General features: G+C 45.5%; 2 protein-coding genes and 1 long non-coding RNA gene across 4 annotated transcripts; 1 reads left to right on the forward strand and 2 right to left on the reverse strand.

Moving 5' to 3' along the window:
* Nucleotides 1–1,088: 1,088 nt before the first annotated feature.
* map6b (microtubule-associated protein 6b) lies at nucleotides 1,089–8,891 on the reverse strand. 2 transcript variants are annotated; one of them, XM_084018760.1, is made up of 3 exons: nucleotides 7,831–8,882; nucleotides 6,394–6,607; nucleotides 1,089–1,835 (listed from the first exon to the last, which is right to left on the reverse strand). In XM_084018760.1, the coding sequence occupies exons 1-3, from the start codon at nucleotides 8,514–8,516 to the stop codon at nucleotides 1,626–1,628; spliced, it is 1,110 nt and encodes a 369-aa protein (XP_083874886.1). In that variant the 5' UTR covers nucleotides 8,517–8,882; the 3' UTR covers nucleotides 1,089–1,625. The 2 variants fall into 2 exon arrangements, with proteins under 2 accessions (XP_083874886.1, XP_083874887.1); XM_084018761.1 differs by having other exon boundaries at nucleotides 1,726–1,835; nucleotides 6,352–6,607; nucleotides 7,831–8,891.
* On the forward strand, nucleotides 4,579–5,176 carry LOC311019389. Its single transcript, XR_014597803.1, has 3 exons — nucleotides 4,579–4,621; nucleotides 5,043–5,076; nucleotides 5,131–5,176. It is a non-coding gene; the product is annotated as an uncharacterized lncRNA (long non-coding RNA).
* Nucleotides 8,892–9,076: 185 nt separating the features above from the next.
* thap12b (THAP domain containing 12b) lies at nucleotides 9,077–13,402 on the reverse strand. The gene is made up of 5 exons (XM_084018751.1): nucleotides 13,088–13,402; nucleotides 12,086–12,206; nucleotides 11,880–11,987; nucleotides 11,740–11,776; nucleotides 9,077–11,655 (listed from the first exon to the last, which is right to left on the reverse strand). The coding sequence occupies exons 1-5, from the start codon at nucleotides 13,174–13,176 to the stop codon at nucleotides 9,701–9,703; spliced, it is 2,310 nt and encodes a 769-aa protein (XP_083874877.1). The 5' UTR covers nucleotides 13,177–13,402; the 3' UTR covers nucleotides 9,077–9,700.
* Nucleotides 13,403–13,683: the final 281 nt, after the last annotated feature.

Raw genomic sequence — 13,683 nt, forward strand, 5'->3', positions numbered from 1 at the left:
CAATAAATCAGAACACAGGCTTCACATGAATCATGATTTTTTTTTAATCAGAGTTCATTCAGAGCAAGAGGAGAGCAACGAGCACAACATCACAACATGTCTGCAGCGGAATGACGTCATCATCAGCATCATTTCACGCCGCCGCCACGCAACCAGACGCCACACGCAAAGAGAGGAATAGCACCAGGGTGTTGGAGCAGCACGTCTAGTGGTTTGGGTCAGAGTCGATGCTAGCAGGCAGCAGAAAAAACTCTCTCTCTCACAATCACACACACAGAGGGAAGCTAAAAGACTCACGACAGGAAGTGCTCAACTGGGATCTGACACAGCTGTTTTTTTTTTAGTAAAAACACCTCGTGTCACGTTTTTTGCGATGAACAAGATGTGACTTTTTTTTTCAGACAGCAGCATTTCGGAGGAACTGAACTACAAGTCCTGGCCCATTCCTTGTCCTTCAGCACCTGGAGAGATCAGCTCGTTCAAGCAAATACAACAGCTTCTCCCTTTTGTTAGGCTTTTACCTTCTTCTTATAGCACAGTTACAGCGTCACAGCTCAGAGGAGAGGAGATGTCACAAACTACTGAGTCATCTTACAAACCGCAGTATTTCCCATTAAACCGAGTGGATCTTCATTTAGATTATACGTTTTGTGGGTGAAACCATGTAGCTGGTGTGTTTAGTTTATAGCTTTTAAAAAGCCCCTAGACTGTGGATGTAGTTTTTAAATCGGTGTGACCAGAATCTAATAATACTACTCATGCATTATATTTGAAAAAGGTCTCGCCCCCCTTTAAACATTGATCTTTAACGGCTCAATTTACAAGCTAAGATGTGACTGTGACATTTAAAAAGTCGGCTTAACAATGTTTTTCCTCTCAACCAAAAAGAAACAGGGTCCTTGCATGCAAGCTGTGGCAATTATATGACAGTTCATTTGGTTTCTTAGCAACCAAAACTGATAAAACCAGATCTCATCCGGAACAATGAAATGAAAACCAGGACCCTACAGCGGAGGCACTGTAACTAGGAAACGCATCCATAAAACGATTTAGTACTTTCGCCAAAAAAAAAAAAACCTCTCATGTGATGCAGTCTGAGAGGGAAAAGGCGTTCTCTTCCTCCCCCGGGACATTTTAATACAATCATTTTAATATTGATCTCATCCGTTCAGATGAAGGGAAAAAAATGCCCTTTTCATACACAGGATCATGTACTGATGGCTTTAAAAAAAAAAAGAGTTTGATGCCAAACAGAACTCATACAAATAATGTGCAAATTATGTGCTCAATAATATAAAGCGATTTCTTTGTGCAGCAAAGTAGAAGGAATCACACACTTTCTCACACACACTTTCTCACACACACTTTCTCACACACACACACACACACACACACACACACACACACACACACACACACACACACACACACACACACACACACACACACACACACACACACACACACACACACACACACACAGTGAAATGATTTGCATTATTCTAGAAGCTCTACATTGGTGCCCATTCAAAGGTGAACAATATATGACGGGACAGCAAAAACAACAAGGTCAGGTCAATAAACCAAAATGGAAGAAGTTTGCCGAAGTTTGGTCACGTCGGCTTTCACTGCTTGGCCTCCGCCAGTCTGTTGCTGATCTCTTTGCTCTTCTTGGTGACGACTGCGTCCGGTTTGGGTTCTGCGGCGCCCGGAGACGGTTTCTTCTTGGCCGACTGGGAACTGGCAAGCTGCTTCTCTTTTGATTTTTTCACCATTTTAGCCGTTGTTGTCGTTGGCGTCTTTTTTGGTTTGGAGCGAGACGCTGGTTTCTCCACCTGAGAGGGAAGAGAAAGGACAGTGATTAAAAGACAACAAATACACTTAAACTTGACATTTTGGGGAGAAATGCACATATTCTCTTATTTTTTTGCCAAGAGTTAGATGAGGACAATGATACAACGGCGTATTCAGGCCACTGTAAGAAAAAAAGAAGAAAAAACAGAGTCGAGAGAGGGGGCAATATTCGGAGAAAAAAGTGGCAAATTTGAGAGTTTATAAATATATCAGATATAAACAAGTTGCTTGGTTCCGCTAACACCGGATGTTTGCCGTTGCTATGACAACAAGTGAAAACTACCGCTAGCATCTTAGCCCAACCGCCCCGATCAATAAACACCCATAAGATGATAATTTGGCCTCAGAGAAATAAAACCAACAATAAGCATCAACATCACCACCCTAAAGACCTTAACGAGGTGATGTCACACGTTGGGATGATTCATTAGAAACATAAATGCCGGTTGTTAGCATCTTAATAAACTCGCAAATTTGAGCCTTTTTTTCTCTGAATGTTGCCCCCCTTTCTCGGCTCTGTTTTTTTTTCTACAGTGGCCCTGATACGCCGTCATAGGATGATGCCATTCTCATGTCTGAAGCTCCAGCCAGCACCTGATTAGCTTTAGCATAAAGACTGGAAATGGCTTTCTGGAGTCTTCCCATCTTCTCATCTAAATCTTTGGCAAGAAAAACAAATAAGCACATTCTCCCAAAAATGTCAAACTATTCCTTTAAACTTAAATAATGGAGAATCTAAATGGTGTCACATTTTATCATGCAATACGTACCTTTCTTTTTAAAATCCTGGTACTTAATATCATGACAGGCAAATGACACCATGGTAACGGTGATATTTGCATTATGTGGTCAGTGCAATGAAGATAATGGAAAAAAAGAATCACAGCACAAAAGGGTTTTTTCTGCCTTTCCTTTGACAGAACAGTAGTTTGTGCAGTTTTCCATTAATGGAATCACAAAATACAATGTTAATGATTTGAATTAGAACATGATGTTAGTTTGACGCCTTAAAGAAGGAATATTTTGTTAAGATTCAACCATTACGGGTTAAGAAGCAGGCGTCCCGTAAACAACTGGGATAATTAAGCAAAGCTTCTCTCTGCCAAAACAATAAAATACTCCTGGATGGTTATTTTTTCGACAGCGTATGCGGGCCACTATAGAAAAAAAAAAAAAAAAAACAGAGCCGAGAGAGGGGGGCAATATTCAGAGAAAAAAGTGGCAAATTTGCGAGTATATAAAGTCATATATATATATATGAGGTCAAATTGTCATTTATGGGTGTTTATTGATCGGGGCGGTAGGGCTAAGACGCTAGCGGTAGCGGTTGTTGTCATAGCAACGGCAAACATCCAGTGTTATATCGGCTATATGTACACGTTTGAAATTAGAAATAATTTTCTAGTAGGCCTACATAAAATAAAAACTTTATAAACTTGCAAATTTGGGACTTTATTGCTCAGAATATTGCCCACCTCTCTCAGCTCCGTTTTTCTTCTACAGTGGCCCTAATATGCTGTCGTTAATTTCTATGAACGAGTAGGTGAATAGCAAAAAAAAAAGAAAAGTTGCAAACATGCTCAACTTTTGCCGAATAAATAAACCTTAAAAACTTGTATATTGTAAGAGATGATAAATGTTTGTAAAAGGCTGTTTCCCAGGTTAAACATGAAGGGCTCTATTTCTGTAATATAAGGGTTGTGGTTGGTCAGGTGGGATACAGTACGTTATCATCGGGGTGTGGTTCAGGGATTAAAATAACCTTAAAAAGCAATAGAGTCTGCATCACGACACAGTCCAATTTAGGTTCAACACATTTTTGAATTTTCATTCTTGTGCTGTGAAGAATAAAGTTAGATTTTCATGGCTGCATCATACCGACTATGCAAATCTGACATAAAAAGGACAACATCATCTGCAAACAAGTGTTACCAAATACTTGATGGTGAGCCAATTGAGTGCAGACATAAAAAACTAAAACATTGTCACCAAAAATAGAGCCATAAACAGCAAAGATCTGTTTAAATGTATAGTAATAAGGGATGATAACTATTGAATATCTATTCTGACTGACAGTTGGACCTCGTTAACCGATCACTAACTGTTTAACCCACAAGATTAGTGTTGAGCATGCAGGGTGCTGTTGTTAAAGGGCTAACTTATCCTAATTTATCACCAGCTGTGGTTTACGTGCTGAACATGCAGACAACAGGAGTCCCCCGGATCGACCAATCCGGGGAGAGCCAGCAGCTACACTTGTTGCGTTTGTTGCCGTGGATACGTGCAGCCACCTTTCCCAGGAAGATTCCGTTGCATCAATCAGTTAGCTGCTATGTTATCAAACTACCGGTGTAACGTAAGCGAGTGTCCAGTGACTGACATGTGGCTGTGGATCGTACCGGCCAAGGTGCACACTCTGTGTGTGTGTATGTGTAGTGTGTGTGTGTGTAGTATGTGTGTGTGTAGTGTGTGTGTGTGTATAGTGTGTGCGCGTGTGTGTGTGTGTGTGTGTAGTGTGTGTGTGTGTATAGTGTGTGCGTGTGTGTGTGTATGTGTGTGTGTGTGTGTGTGTGTGTATGTATGTGTGTGTGTGTGTGTGTGTATGTATGTGTAGTGTGTGTGTGTGTGTGTGTATGTATGTGTGTGTGTGTATGTATGTGTAGTGTGTGTGTGTGTGTGTGTGTGTGTGTGTGTGTATGTGTGTGTGTGTGTGTGTATGTGTGTGTGTGTGTGTGTGTGTGTGTGTGTGTAGTGTGTGCGTGTGTGTGTGTATGTGTGTGTGTGTGTGTGTAGTGTGTGCGTGTGTGTGTGTATGTGTATGTGTAGTGTGTGTGTGTGTGTGTGTGTGTGTGTGTGTGTGTGTGTGTGTGTGTGTGTGTATGTGTGTGTGTGTGTGTGTGTGTAGTGTGTGTGTGTGTGTGTGTGTGTGTGTGTGTGTGTGTGTGTGTGTATGTGTGTGTGTGTGTGTGTATAGTGTGTGCGTGTGTGTGTGTATGTGTATGTGTAGTGTGTGTGTGTGTGTGTGTATATGTGTAGTGTGTGTGTATGTATGTGTATGTATGTATGTATGTATGTATGTATGTATGTGTGTGTATGTGTATGTATGTATGTGTGTGTGTATGTGTAGTGTGTGTGTGTGTGTATGTATGTGTGTGTGTAGTGTGTGTAGTGTGTGTGTGTATGTGTAGTGTGTGTGTATAGTGTGTGCGTGTGTGTGTGTATGTGTATGTGTAGTGTGTGTGTGTGTGTATGTATGTGTGTGTGTAGTGTGTGTAGTGTGTGTGTGTATGTGTAGTGTGTGTGTATAGTGTGTGCGTGTGTGTGTGTATGTGTATGTGTAGTGTGTGTGTGTGTAGTGTGCATGTTGTGCGTCTGATCAGGTTGAGGTCAGCCTCCATGCCTTCTAGAAGGAAACAGAAAACACACCTGACTACAGCAGGTTTAGAACAGAGCTGCTCTCAGTGTCTGAGACGTCCTACAGGAATGAGAGAGGGGAGTGGCCACATCAACACACTACTACACACTTCTACACACACATCATCAACCAATCAACCGTCGTCGTTAACTGTCGGCAGCGTGCACGAAGACACCAAAGACACTCGCTGCTGGAACCCACAGGTGTGAATGTGGATGTCAAACTGATGCAAAACATGTTTTTTTCAATTTTACACGGACCATTTCAGAACCAGAATACTTTTAATCCCTCAGTAATTTGTACAGATATACATATACATATACATATATATATGTGTATATATATGTATATATATATATATATATGTATATGTATATATATATATATATATATATACATATGGAAAATGGAGCCGAGAGAGGGGGGGCAATATTCAGAGAAAAAAAGTCGTAAATTTGCCACTTTATAAACTCCCAAATTTGTCAGTTTATAAAGTGGCAAATTTGCGAGTTTATTATGATGCTAACAACCGGCATCTATGCTAGCTAACTTCCCATGAATGTACGCATTGATTTTTCACCTCGTTAAGGTCCTTAGGGTGACAATGTTGATGCTTATTGTTGCTTTTATTTATATGAGGACAAACTGTCATCTTATGGGTGTTTATTGATCGGGGCGGTTTGGCAAAGATGCTAGTGGTAGCGTTCACTTGTTGTCATAGCAACGGCAAACATCCGGAACCAAGTAACTTGTTTATGTCGGCTATATATATATTTATAAAGTGGCAAATTTGCGTCTTTTTTCTCTGAATATTGCCCATTTTTCCCCTACAGTTGCCCTAATCGTAGTACATCTGTGTTATTGCAAAAAGAACGGTTATACTGCACCGTATATGCTTATTTTGTTATTCAAAATTTCATAAAAAAAGTAAGTTATGAGCCATTTTATGGTCCGAGTGAGTTGGTGTGTTGAAGCATCGGTTCTAGCAGTTCTAGAGTTTTTAAACACGTGCCTGTAATTATATTTGTATAAGAAGTTATATACGATTATATAAGAAAAAGGAGACTCTGGTTTTCACAGACCTAAACTAGCGCTGGTGGGTCCGTGTGTGCGTTTGCCGTCACCTTGGCAGCCTCCTTGCTCGGCTCGCTGTACAGGCTGCGTATCCTCCGGCGTTCCACCAGCTTGTTGTCCGTGGGGTTGGCCTTCACCTGCTCCCCCTTGTAGGTGGCGCTGTAGCTGGTTTCCCGACTGGCCTCCTCCACCGGCGGTTTGTACTGAGACGCAGCTTTGATGGGCTTCACCGGCTTCACGTCCTTGTAGGCCTTGAACTCGGTCCTGAGGATGATGGGGGGAGGAGGAGGGGCAAAGGGAGGTTTTAATGATGTTGTAAGGTACCTATTGACCATCTACATCTTGGAAGTGATCATATATGGACTGTGTAGGAGCGACAGGTGGATCTAAAGCGGCAATCCCAGCAGCAACCTTACTGGATCTGGATCCATCTGGATTATGGTCATTTTAGTAGCTAACTAGCATTGGTAGCGACCTATCAATCAGCAGGTAAGCCCCGCCCCCTAAAGCATCCCCTGCTTCCTGGTCTGGTGGACTCTAAATGGACCATAATGTACTAAATGAACATCATGCTGGATTGAAGAAGACTTGAAACTAGAGATTGAGACCATAAACTCATGTTTACAATGTTTACTGAGATAATACATCAAGAGAGAAGTAGGACCATTTTCTCATAGACTTCTATACAACCAGAGAGGAGTCGCCCCCTGGTGGCCAGCAGAGAGAAGTAGGACCATTTTCTCATAGACTTCTATACAACCAGAGAGGAGTCGCCCCCTGGTGGCCAGCAGAGAGAAGTAGGACCATTTTCTCATAGACTTCTATACAACCAGAGAGGAGTCGCCCCCTGGTGGCCAGCAGAGAGAAGTAGGACCATTTTCTCATAGACTTCTATACAGTCAGAGAGGAGTCGCCCCCTGGTGGCCAGCAGAGAGAAGTAGGACCATTTTCTCATAGACTTCTATACAACCAGAGAGGAGTCGCCCCCTGGTGGCCAGCAGAGAGAATGCAGCTTTAAGGCACTTCAGATTTGGCTTCACTTTTCAGAACTGGATTGTGCTGCCTCTGATTACAGATTGTTTCCCCTCATTTGCTGGATTCAAAGCTAGTTTCTATTCAGTGACTAAGAAAACGTTTTACTGTACAATGATTAAGCTGCATATAGTGATTAGTTGATCATGATCATTTGAATAGTAAAATAGTAATTTAAATATTGATGTGGAATAAGTCTCTCTTGCTCCATGCATCATCATCATGCATCTAATTCTATTTAGAGGCTGCACAAGATTTGCCTACTCCCAGCCTTCCACTCATTCATGGGCCTCTGCATTGATTTGATAGTAGGAGGAGGAGGAGGATCAATAATGTAACCTTCATCCCAGGAAGTATCAGTTTGCTTCGGAAACACTCTGGAGAGATTGGAACAGGAGATATGTGTTTTCAGCAGCCGTGTTGTAGCTCCATCATAGTTATGACGGCAGACTCACCTGTAGCTGCTGGATGACGTCACCTGCTTTATCTGTCTGTTGAGCGCGTCCGCGGCCGCTCTGCCTTTCCGCTGCTCGGCGCTCGCGTCCGCGGGGAGAACCGGCGGCGGCGGCGCGTCCGTCTTCTCGGCCGCGTGTCTCTCCGCCGACTTCTCCCGTTTCACGCTCACCTTCGCCGGCTCGCTCGACTCCTTCTCCCGCGTCTGCTCCTCGATCTCGCACTTCTCCACGCCGCTCTCGGTGGCCTCCGGTTTGGCGGCGCCAGCGCCAGGTTTGGGGATCCACGGGTGGTCGTGTTTCCGCGGTATGGGCCAGGCCTTGTAGTCCTTCTGGTACTGCGTCTCGGTGTTGAAGGGCGCCGCGGAGCGCTGGTAGTCGCAGCGCGGCTTGCAGATGGGCTCCGGGCGCACTCTCCACGCCTTGAAGTCTTGGCGCATGACGGACGCGGGGGAGCCATCTTTGGCCGCTGCGCCGGGCGGCTCCTGCTCGTCGGGGTGGGCCTGGTGCGTTTCTATGGCAATGGCCGCGGCCCTCTTCAGCTTCGGCTGCGGGTGATGGGCGAGATGGTGCACGTCGGCCACGTCCGAGTACTTGGTGAAGACCAGAGGCACCGCGATGTCCCCTTTGTCCAGCTCGGTCCAGAAGCGGTTGATGCAGCAAGCGCGCGTGATGCACGGCCACGCCATGGTGATGGGAGTCGGGATGCTGAGGAGACGATGCGCAGAGGAAGAAAAACGTGTAAATAAACGTCCTACTCACGAAGCCTCCTCGTTTCTGCGCAGTCAGCGATCCCTCCTTAAAGGTGCACGCAGGTCTCGGATCAGGTCTCTGCCGGATCTCTGCCTTCCTCCTGCAGCTTCTTCTTCTTACTCGAAGTTTAAATGGACTTTGCGCACATTGCTGTCTGGTTGCGCATCAAAGCGACCCCACCCACATCCGTGTGTGTGATGCTGGGAGATGCCCAGGCCGGGGGGGGGGGGGGGTCTGACTGGGGAGTCTGGGCGGTGGTGAACTATCACCTGAGGGAGGAGGAGACGCGAGCTGCCACGTCACAATAGAAACACTAGATAAAGAACACGGGATGTTTGTTGGTCCATGTGAAGCTGCTGAAACCCGAATAAATAAAGGTTTAAGTCATTATTTTTAATGTAATTATGTTATCTCGTAGAAGAAAAAAAAATCAAGTATAAACACAACTGGAGTGACTTAATTTGGCTTTCTATACACTATTATTTTTATTTAACCAAATAGAAAATCAAAGATAATCTGACAAATACATTCATAATTTGTGTGGAAGAGAAAAAAAAAGGATCTATAAATAATAAACACAAAATATAGTCTAACATCTAAAGAGGTCTGGTCCTTCTATCAAACATCCCATTTGAACCAGGAATCAGCGATGAGGCTGACGTCGGTGTTACGGCTCCCTCTTGTGCTCTTCCTGCCTCATCGTCACTGGAAACCGAACCCAACGTGCTGCAGATGAGCAATTAAATCAAACTAACTAAAATCCCACCAAGCAAATATCACAAATAAAAGAAATAAAGAAAATAATCAAGGCATCAGTAAGGACTTCCATCTAATAACAACCTGAAAAGGCCTCTGTGTCAAGGGCATCTGTAAATATTTGTCTTATTTTTCTTACATTGCAATTTTTATAGTTTCCGTGAGATATTGTTCATTTATTCAAACGTTTTCTTCCTGCCAGATTTTGTACAATTCAAGATATTTATTTTCTTTACCAAATACAACAAGAACAAGGATCGTTTCATTTTTTTTCTCTGGGAAACGGGGGTTAGAACAAAACAATTTAAAATGATCAGTAAAGAAATGTTTATGACCGACAGTGTATCTGTTTCATTGTGTCACATCATTTCGCCGCAACGGCGGCGTCTTCCTCAGTGGTAGCGGCGTCTTCCTCAGTGGTGGCGGCGGCGTCTTCCTCCGCCACTGCTTCCTCGGCCGCCGCTTCCTCCGCCTCGGCCTCGGGGTCGTCCTCCGGATACAGTCTGCAGTATTTGTCCACCATCACATCCAAGTCGTGTTTGACGTGAGTGTTCACGTTCAGCATGGCCAGACTTTTGTTCCACTGCTTGGCGGGTTGCCCGCTGAGGTACGCCTGCAGCCGCTCGCTCGCCGCGTCGCTTGCCGTGTCGCTCTTGCCGTCCTCCAGCTTCAGCACCGGCAGCGTGGACAGCACCTTCAGGAAGGCGTTGACGTTGGGGAAGAACTTGACGTCCGGCAGCTGCAGGGTCTCGTGGATGGTGGTCGGCAGGCGCACCTCTTTGCCGCGGTGCTTCCATTTGATCCTCCAGCAGTGGAGCTCCGCAGGGAGCGTGTCCGGGCTCGGGAGGTCGTTGCGGTAAACGTCGGCGTAGTTCTCCTCGGTGGTGTTGAACTTCATCTGCCCCATGACGGCCGGCACCAGCGACAGGCACTTGAGTGCTTTGAGGTTGGTCTCGGAGAACATGTCCTCCACCTCCTGCATGACGCCCTGGATGATGGGGACCGTCACGTACTCCTTGAAGTACGCCTCGGCCTGGATTTCACCCACTTCCACCGCCCGCTGCTTCCTGAGAAACAGCCTCGGCACCTTCACGGGGATCTCCATGACGTTGGCCACGCTCACTGCCTCCTCGTACCAGAACTCGTGATAGACGTCGATGTTGTCGTTGACCTCGTTCAGCGAATGCAGGACGGCGGTGAGACTGTTGGCGGCGAAGAACACATCCAGCGTTTCCCCCTGCAGGTTCCTCCCGAAGGCTCTGGTGAACGTGAGGACGTTCTTCAGGATGACGGCGGTGACGACGACCTCGAAGTTTGACAGCGTCTCTGTGTGCGAGTACGCATCGGCCGTGACGGCGTCGGTGAACTTCCCCTCGCCGTTGTCCCGGATGTTGTCCATGCAGAGCAGCAGCGGCGGCAACAAATCCAGCAGCACGTCGAAGACGTTGTGCTGCTCCGTCCATCCCGACGCGCAGGCTCGTCTCAGAGTCGCTCCCTTCTCCTCGTTCTTCTGGTAATGAGCGCAGACAGCGTTCTCCAGCTCGTCCTGAGCACACGGCGTCTTGAAGAAGGCGCCGAACTGTCTCAGGGTCTCCATGACGACCTGGACGTTGGGGAACGGCAGGCTGCTGGCCAGGTGGACATTCAGCGCCATGTGAGAGCTCGGCATGTGCAACGCCAGGGGAAACTTGTCCATCAGTAAGACCGCCACGGCCTTCATCTTGGTGGTGGAGGTCCCGGTGGCCTTGTGGGCCTGACCGCGGCAGTCCTCCATGCTGATCCCCCAGCGCTCGGTGAGCTGGGTCTCCAGCCGCTCCACCAGCGCCATCTCGTCGCCGTCGAACGACACAAAGTCCAGAAACTCCTCTCGCAGGACGTTGTGCTGATTCACGAAGTGCAAAAACAGCGGCAGGTGCTTCTCGTCAGCGAAGTCGACGAGGTCGCCCGTCACCAGGGAGAAGAAGCGGCTCTCTCTCACCTCCATCAGCATCTCCTCCCTCACCGTGTTCTCGCAGATGTCCAGCAGCTGGCTCTGCTGGGTGGCGGACACGTATTCAGAGTTCACGGCCGTCACATGAAACCTCTTTTTTAAAGCCTCGTCGCCGGCGTTCATGCGGTAGTCGAGAAGCGCCCGGAAGTTGTCGGACGATAACGGGATGCTCTGCTTCCCCAGCAGGACCACAACCTCGAACAAGGAGCGCAGGTAGTCACGAAACTCCTTCTCCTCCGTGGACAGCTGAGGCTCGTCCTCGTTGGTGCTCGTGCTGTCCTCGACGGCTGCATCCTTTTTAGAAACGAGCTGGTCAATAGACGACGCCACTGCAGAGAGAAAGACAAAAACTGTTTTAATACGGCCAAGAGAATTAACATTCATGACCACAAATAAATCCCACATTGACTTACATCTCCTCTCTTTAATCTTCCTTAAATCTTCTTCAGTCTGAAATGAAAACGCTGACGTTAATTCACAAAAACAGACCACAGTTGGTCGAATGAGACAGAAGATGTGCATTTAAAACAGAGCTGATGAATATTTGTCTTACGAGTTCTTTAATACGCTTGCGGTGTCGAGTATGAGGATTTTTTAGATGGCTCGTCAGATCAAATATGGTTGGAATGGCTGTATCCTTCAGGACGGTCCGATAGGGGCTCTGCAAAGCGATAAACTCAAATCAGTCATTTTTTGGGAGAAATAAGTAGAAACACATGATCAGAAATAAGTAGAAACACACTCCCTGCAAATACTCACCGTTTTGCACACCATCGCCGGGTCGAAGTGTTTGGCACATAATCTGTAGTGTTTGTTCAGCTGGTCCGACGTCTTCGCCTCCAGATCTGCTCTGCGGCAGTTCTCCACCCAGATTCTGCATCTGAAAACAGACACAATCAACTTTAAAATCTGAAAACAAACAGTGGTGAACCGTGACACCGCGTCTGCATGCACGTCTGCATGTTCAGACGGGATAAGTGCCTTCAAAATGACAACATCTACACACTACACTTTTGAGTGTGCTTTTAAATATACACTCAATATAATATGAACAGTGATTTTTGTTGAATTTTCACGTTAAAGTAGTGTTTCATGCAGTCAAATTCCCCGACTAAAAATCTGAACTTCCATGACCTATAATGAACATTTCTGTTCAACAGCCACAGTATTGTAAACACATTCATTAATGAGCTTTAAACTTAAAGTTTTCACTACTTAAATACGTGTATGATCACACAAGTTGAGGCCCTTCCTTGGCCATTAAAGCTGATTCTGTTCATGGACTTAAATTACTATTTAAATGACAAAAATCAGTTTGGGAAATATTTCATTTTTGAACTCAAATGGCAACTTAAATTTAATCATGCTTCAAACAAAATCCACTCATATTCCATGACTGGAAAATACTTTTAAATGTCCCTGATATTCCAGAACTACTCCTGACCACTGAGCTATTTATTATCAATATGTTAATTTAGGATCCACACAGCAGATACTGAACTCACTGCTGCAGAGTTTAAATGTCAATCTGAGACCCTCAACATGAACAACCAGAGTTAAGACGAACCTCTATGAAACAGCGCAGATATTTACCGCTAAATAAACGTACAATATTATGAGTTTTCTGCAAAACATTAAACTTAATGCGAGTCTGGTTGACGTTAGTGTTATGATTACTGTTTACTACGCGAACTACGGACACGCAGGTTGTCAGTGGTTGCATTAATGTTTAATAGCACAATGTGAGAAATGATGCGTTACCTCTCCGGGTCCCGTGGAAACCTAAAAAACGCCAAATCCGACTGCGTACTCTTCCGCGTACAGTTCGGGGCCGCGCAAAAATTCGGCATGCTTGAAATCTAGCCAGTTAGCTTAGCTAGCTAACTTAGCCGACCGTTATCATCTGCTCACTTTAGCGCGCTTAACGAGAGACTCGCGTGCACACAGGCTTTTTTTCTTACGCGAACAAAAAAAACCGATAGGGGCTTCCGTAAACAACTATGAAACAGACTGAATTCACGATCACAACAGTCACAAAACGGTTGAATTTGGATTCGGTCTCCTTTTTTTGGCTGGGAAGAGGTCCCGCCCACTAAGTCACGTGATTGGACGTACTGAAAGTCTGACGTTTAAGCTATTGGTCGTTCGTGCAGTCCTGTGGACCAATGACAAGAAAGAAGAAGAAAAAGAAAAAGCTTCTGTCTTGTCATTGGCCGTTCGTGTCGACCAATGAGTGATGATGATTTTTCTTCTTCTTTAACAAGTATAGAGGAGCTCTTCCAGATACGCGCGTGCACTGCCGCCGCCTGTCGGCTAACCAAAGCTAATGCAAGATAGCAGCTAACTACCTAGCTAGT

The sequence above is a fragment of the Eutrigla gurnardus genome (assembly GCF_963514095.1).
Source record: "Eutrigla gurnardus genome assembly, chromosome: 10".
In the NCBI taxonomy this organism is placed as follows: domain Eukaryota; kingdom Metazoa; phylum Chordata; class Actinopteri; order Perciformes; family Triglidae; genus Eutrigla; species Eutrigla gurnardus.

Excerpts from the sequence above, each read along its gene's own strand:
- thap12b (XM_084018751.1), bottom strand. The coding sequence starts at position 13,176 with ATGCCGAATTTTTGCGCGGCCCCGAACTGTACGCGGAAGAGTACGCAG. Across the intron at positions 12,207-13,087 it reads TTTCCACGGGACCCGGAGAG|ATGCAGAATCTGGGTGGAGA; the intron begins GTAACGCATCAT and ends GTCTGTTTTCAG. Across the intron at positions 11,988-12,085 it reads CGGCGATGGTGTGCAAAACG|AGCCCCTATCGGACCGTCCT; the intron begins GTGAGTATTTGC and ends ATCGCTTTGCAG.
- map6b (XM_084018760.1), bottom strand. The coding sequence starts at position 8,516 with ATGGCGTGGCCGTGCATCACGCGCGCTTGCTGCATCAACCGCTTCTGG. Across the intron at positions 6,608-7,830 it reads ACGTCATCCAGCAGCTACAG|GACCGAGTTCAAGGCCTACA; the intron begins GTGAGTCTGCCG and ends CATCATCCTCAG. Across the intron at positions 1,836-6,393 it reads CGAGCAAGGAGGCTGCCAAG|GTGGAGAAACCAGCGTCTCG; the intron begins GTGACGGCAAAC and ends CTTCCCTCTCAG.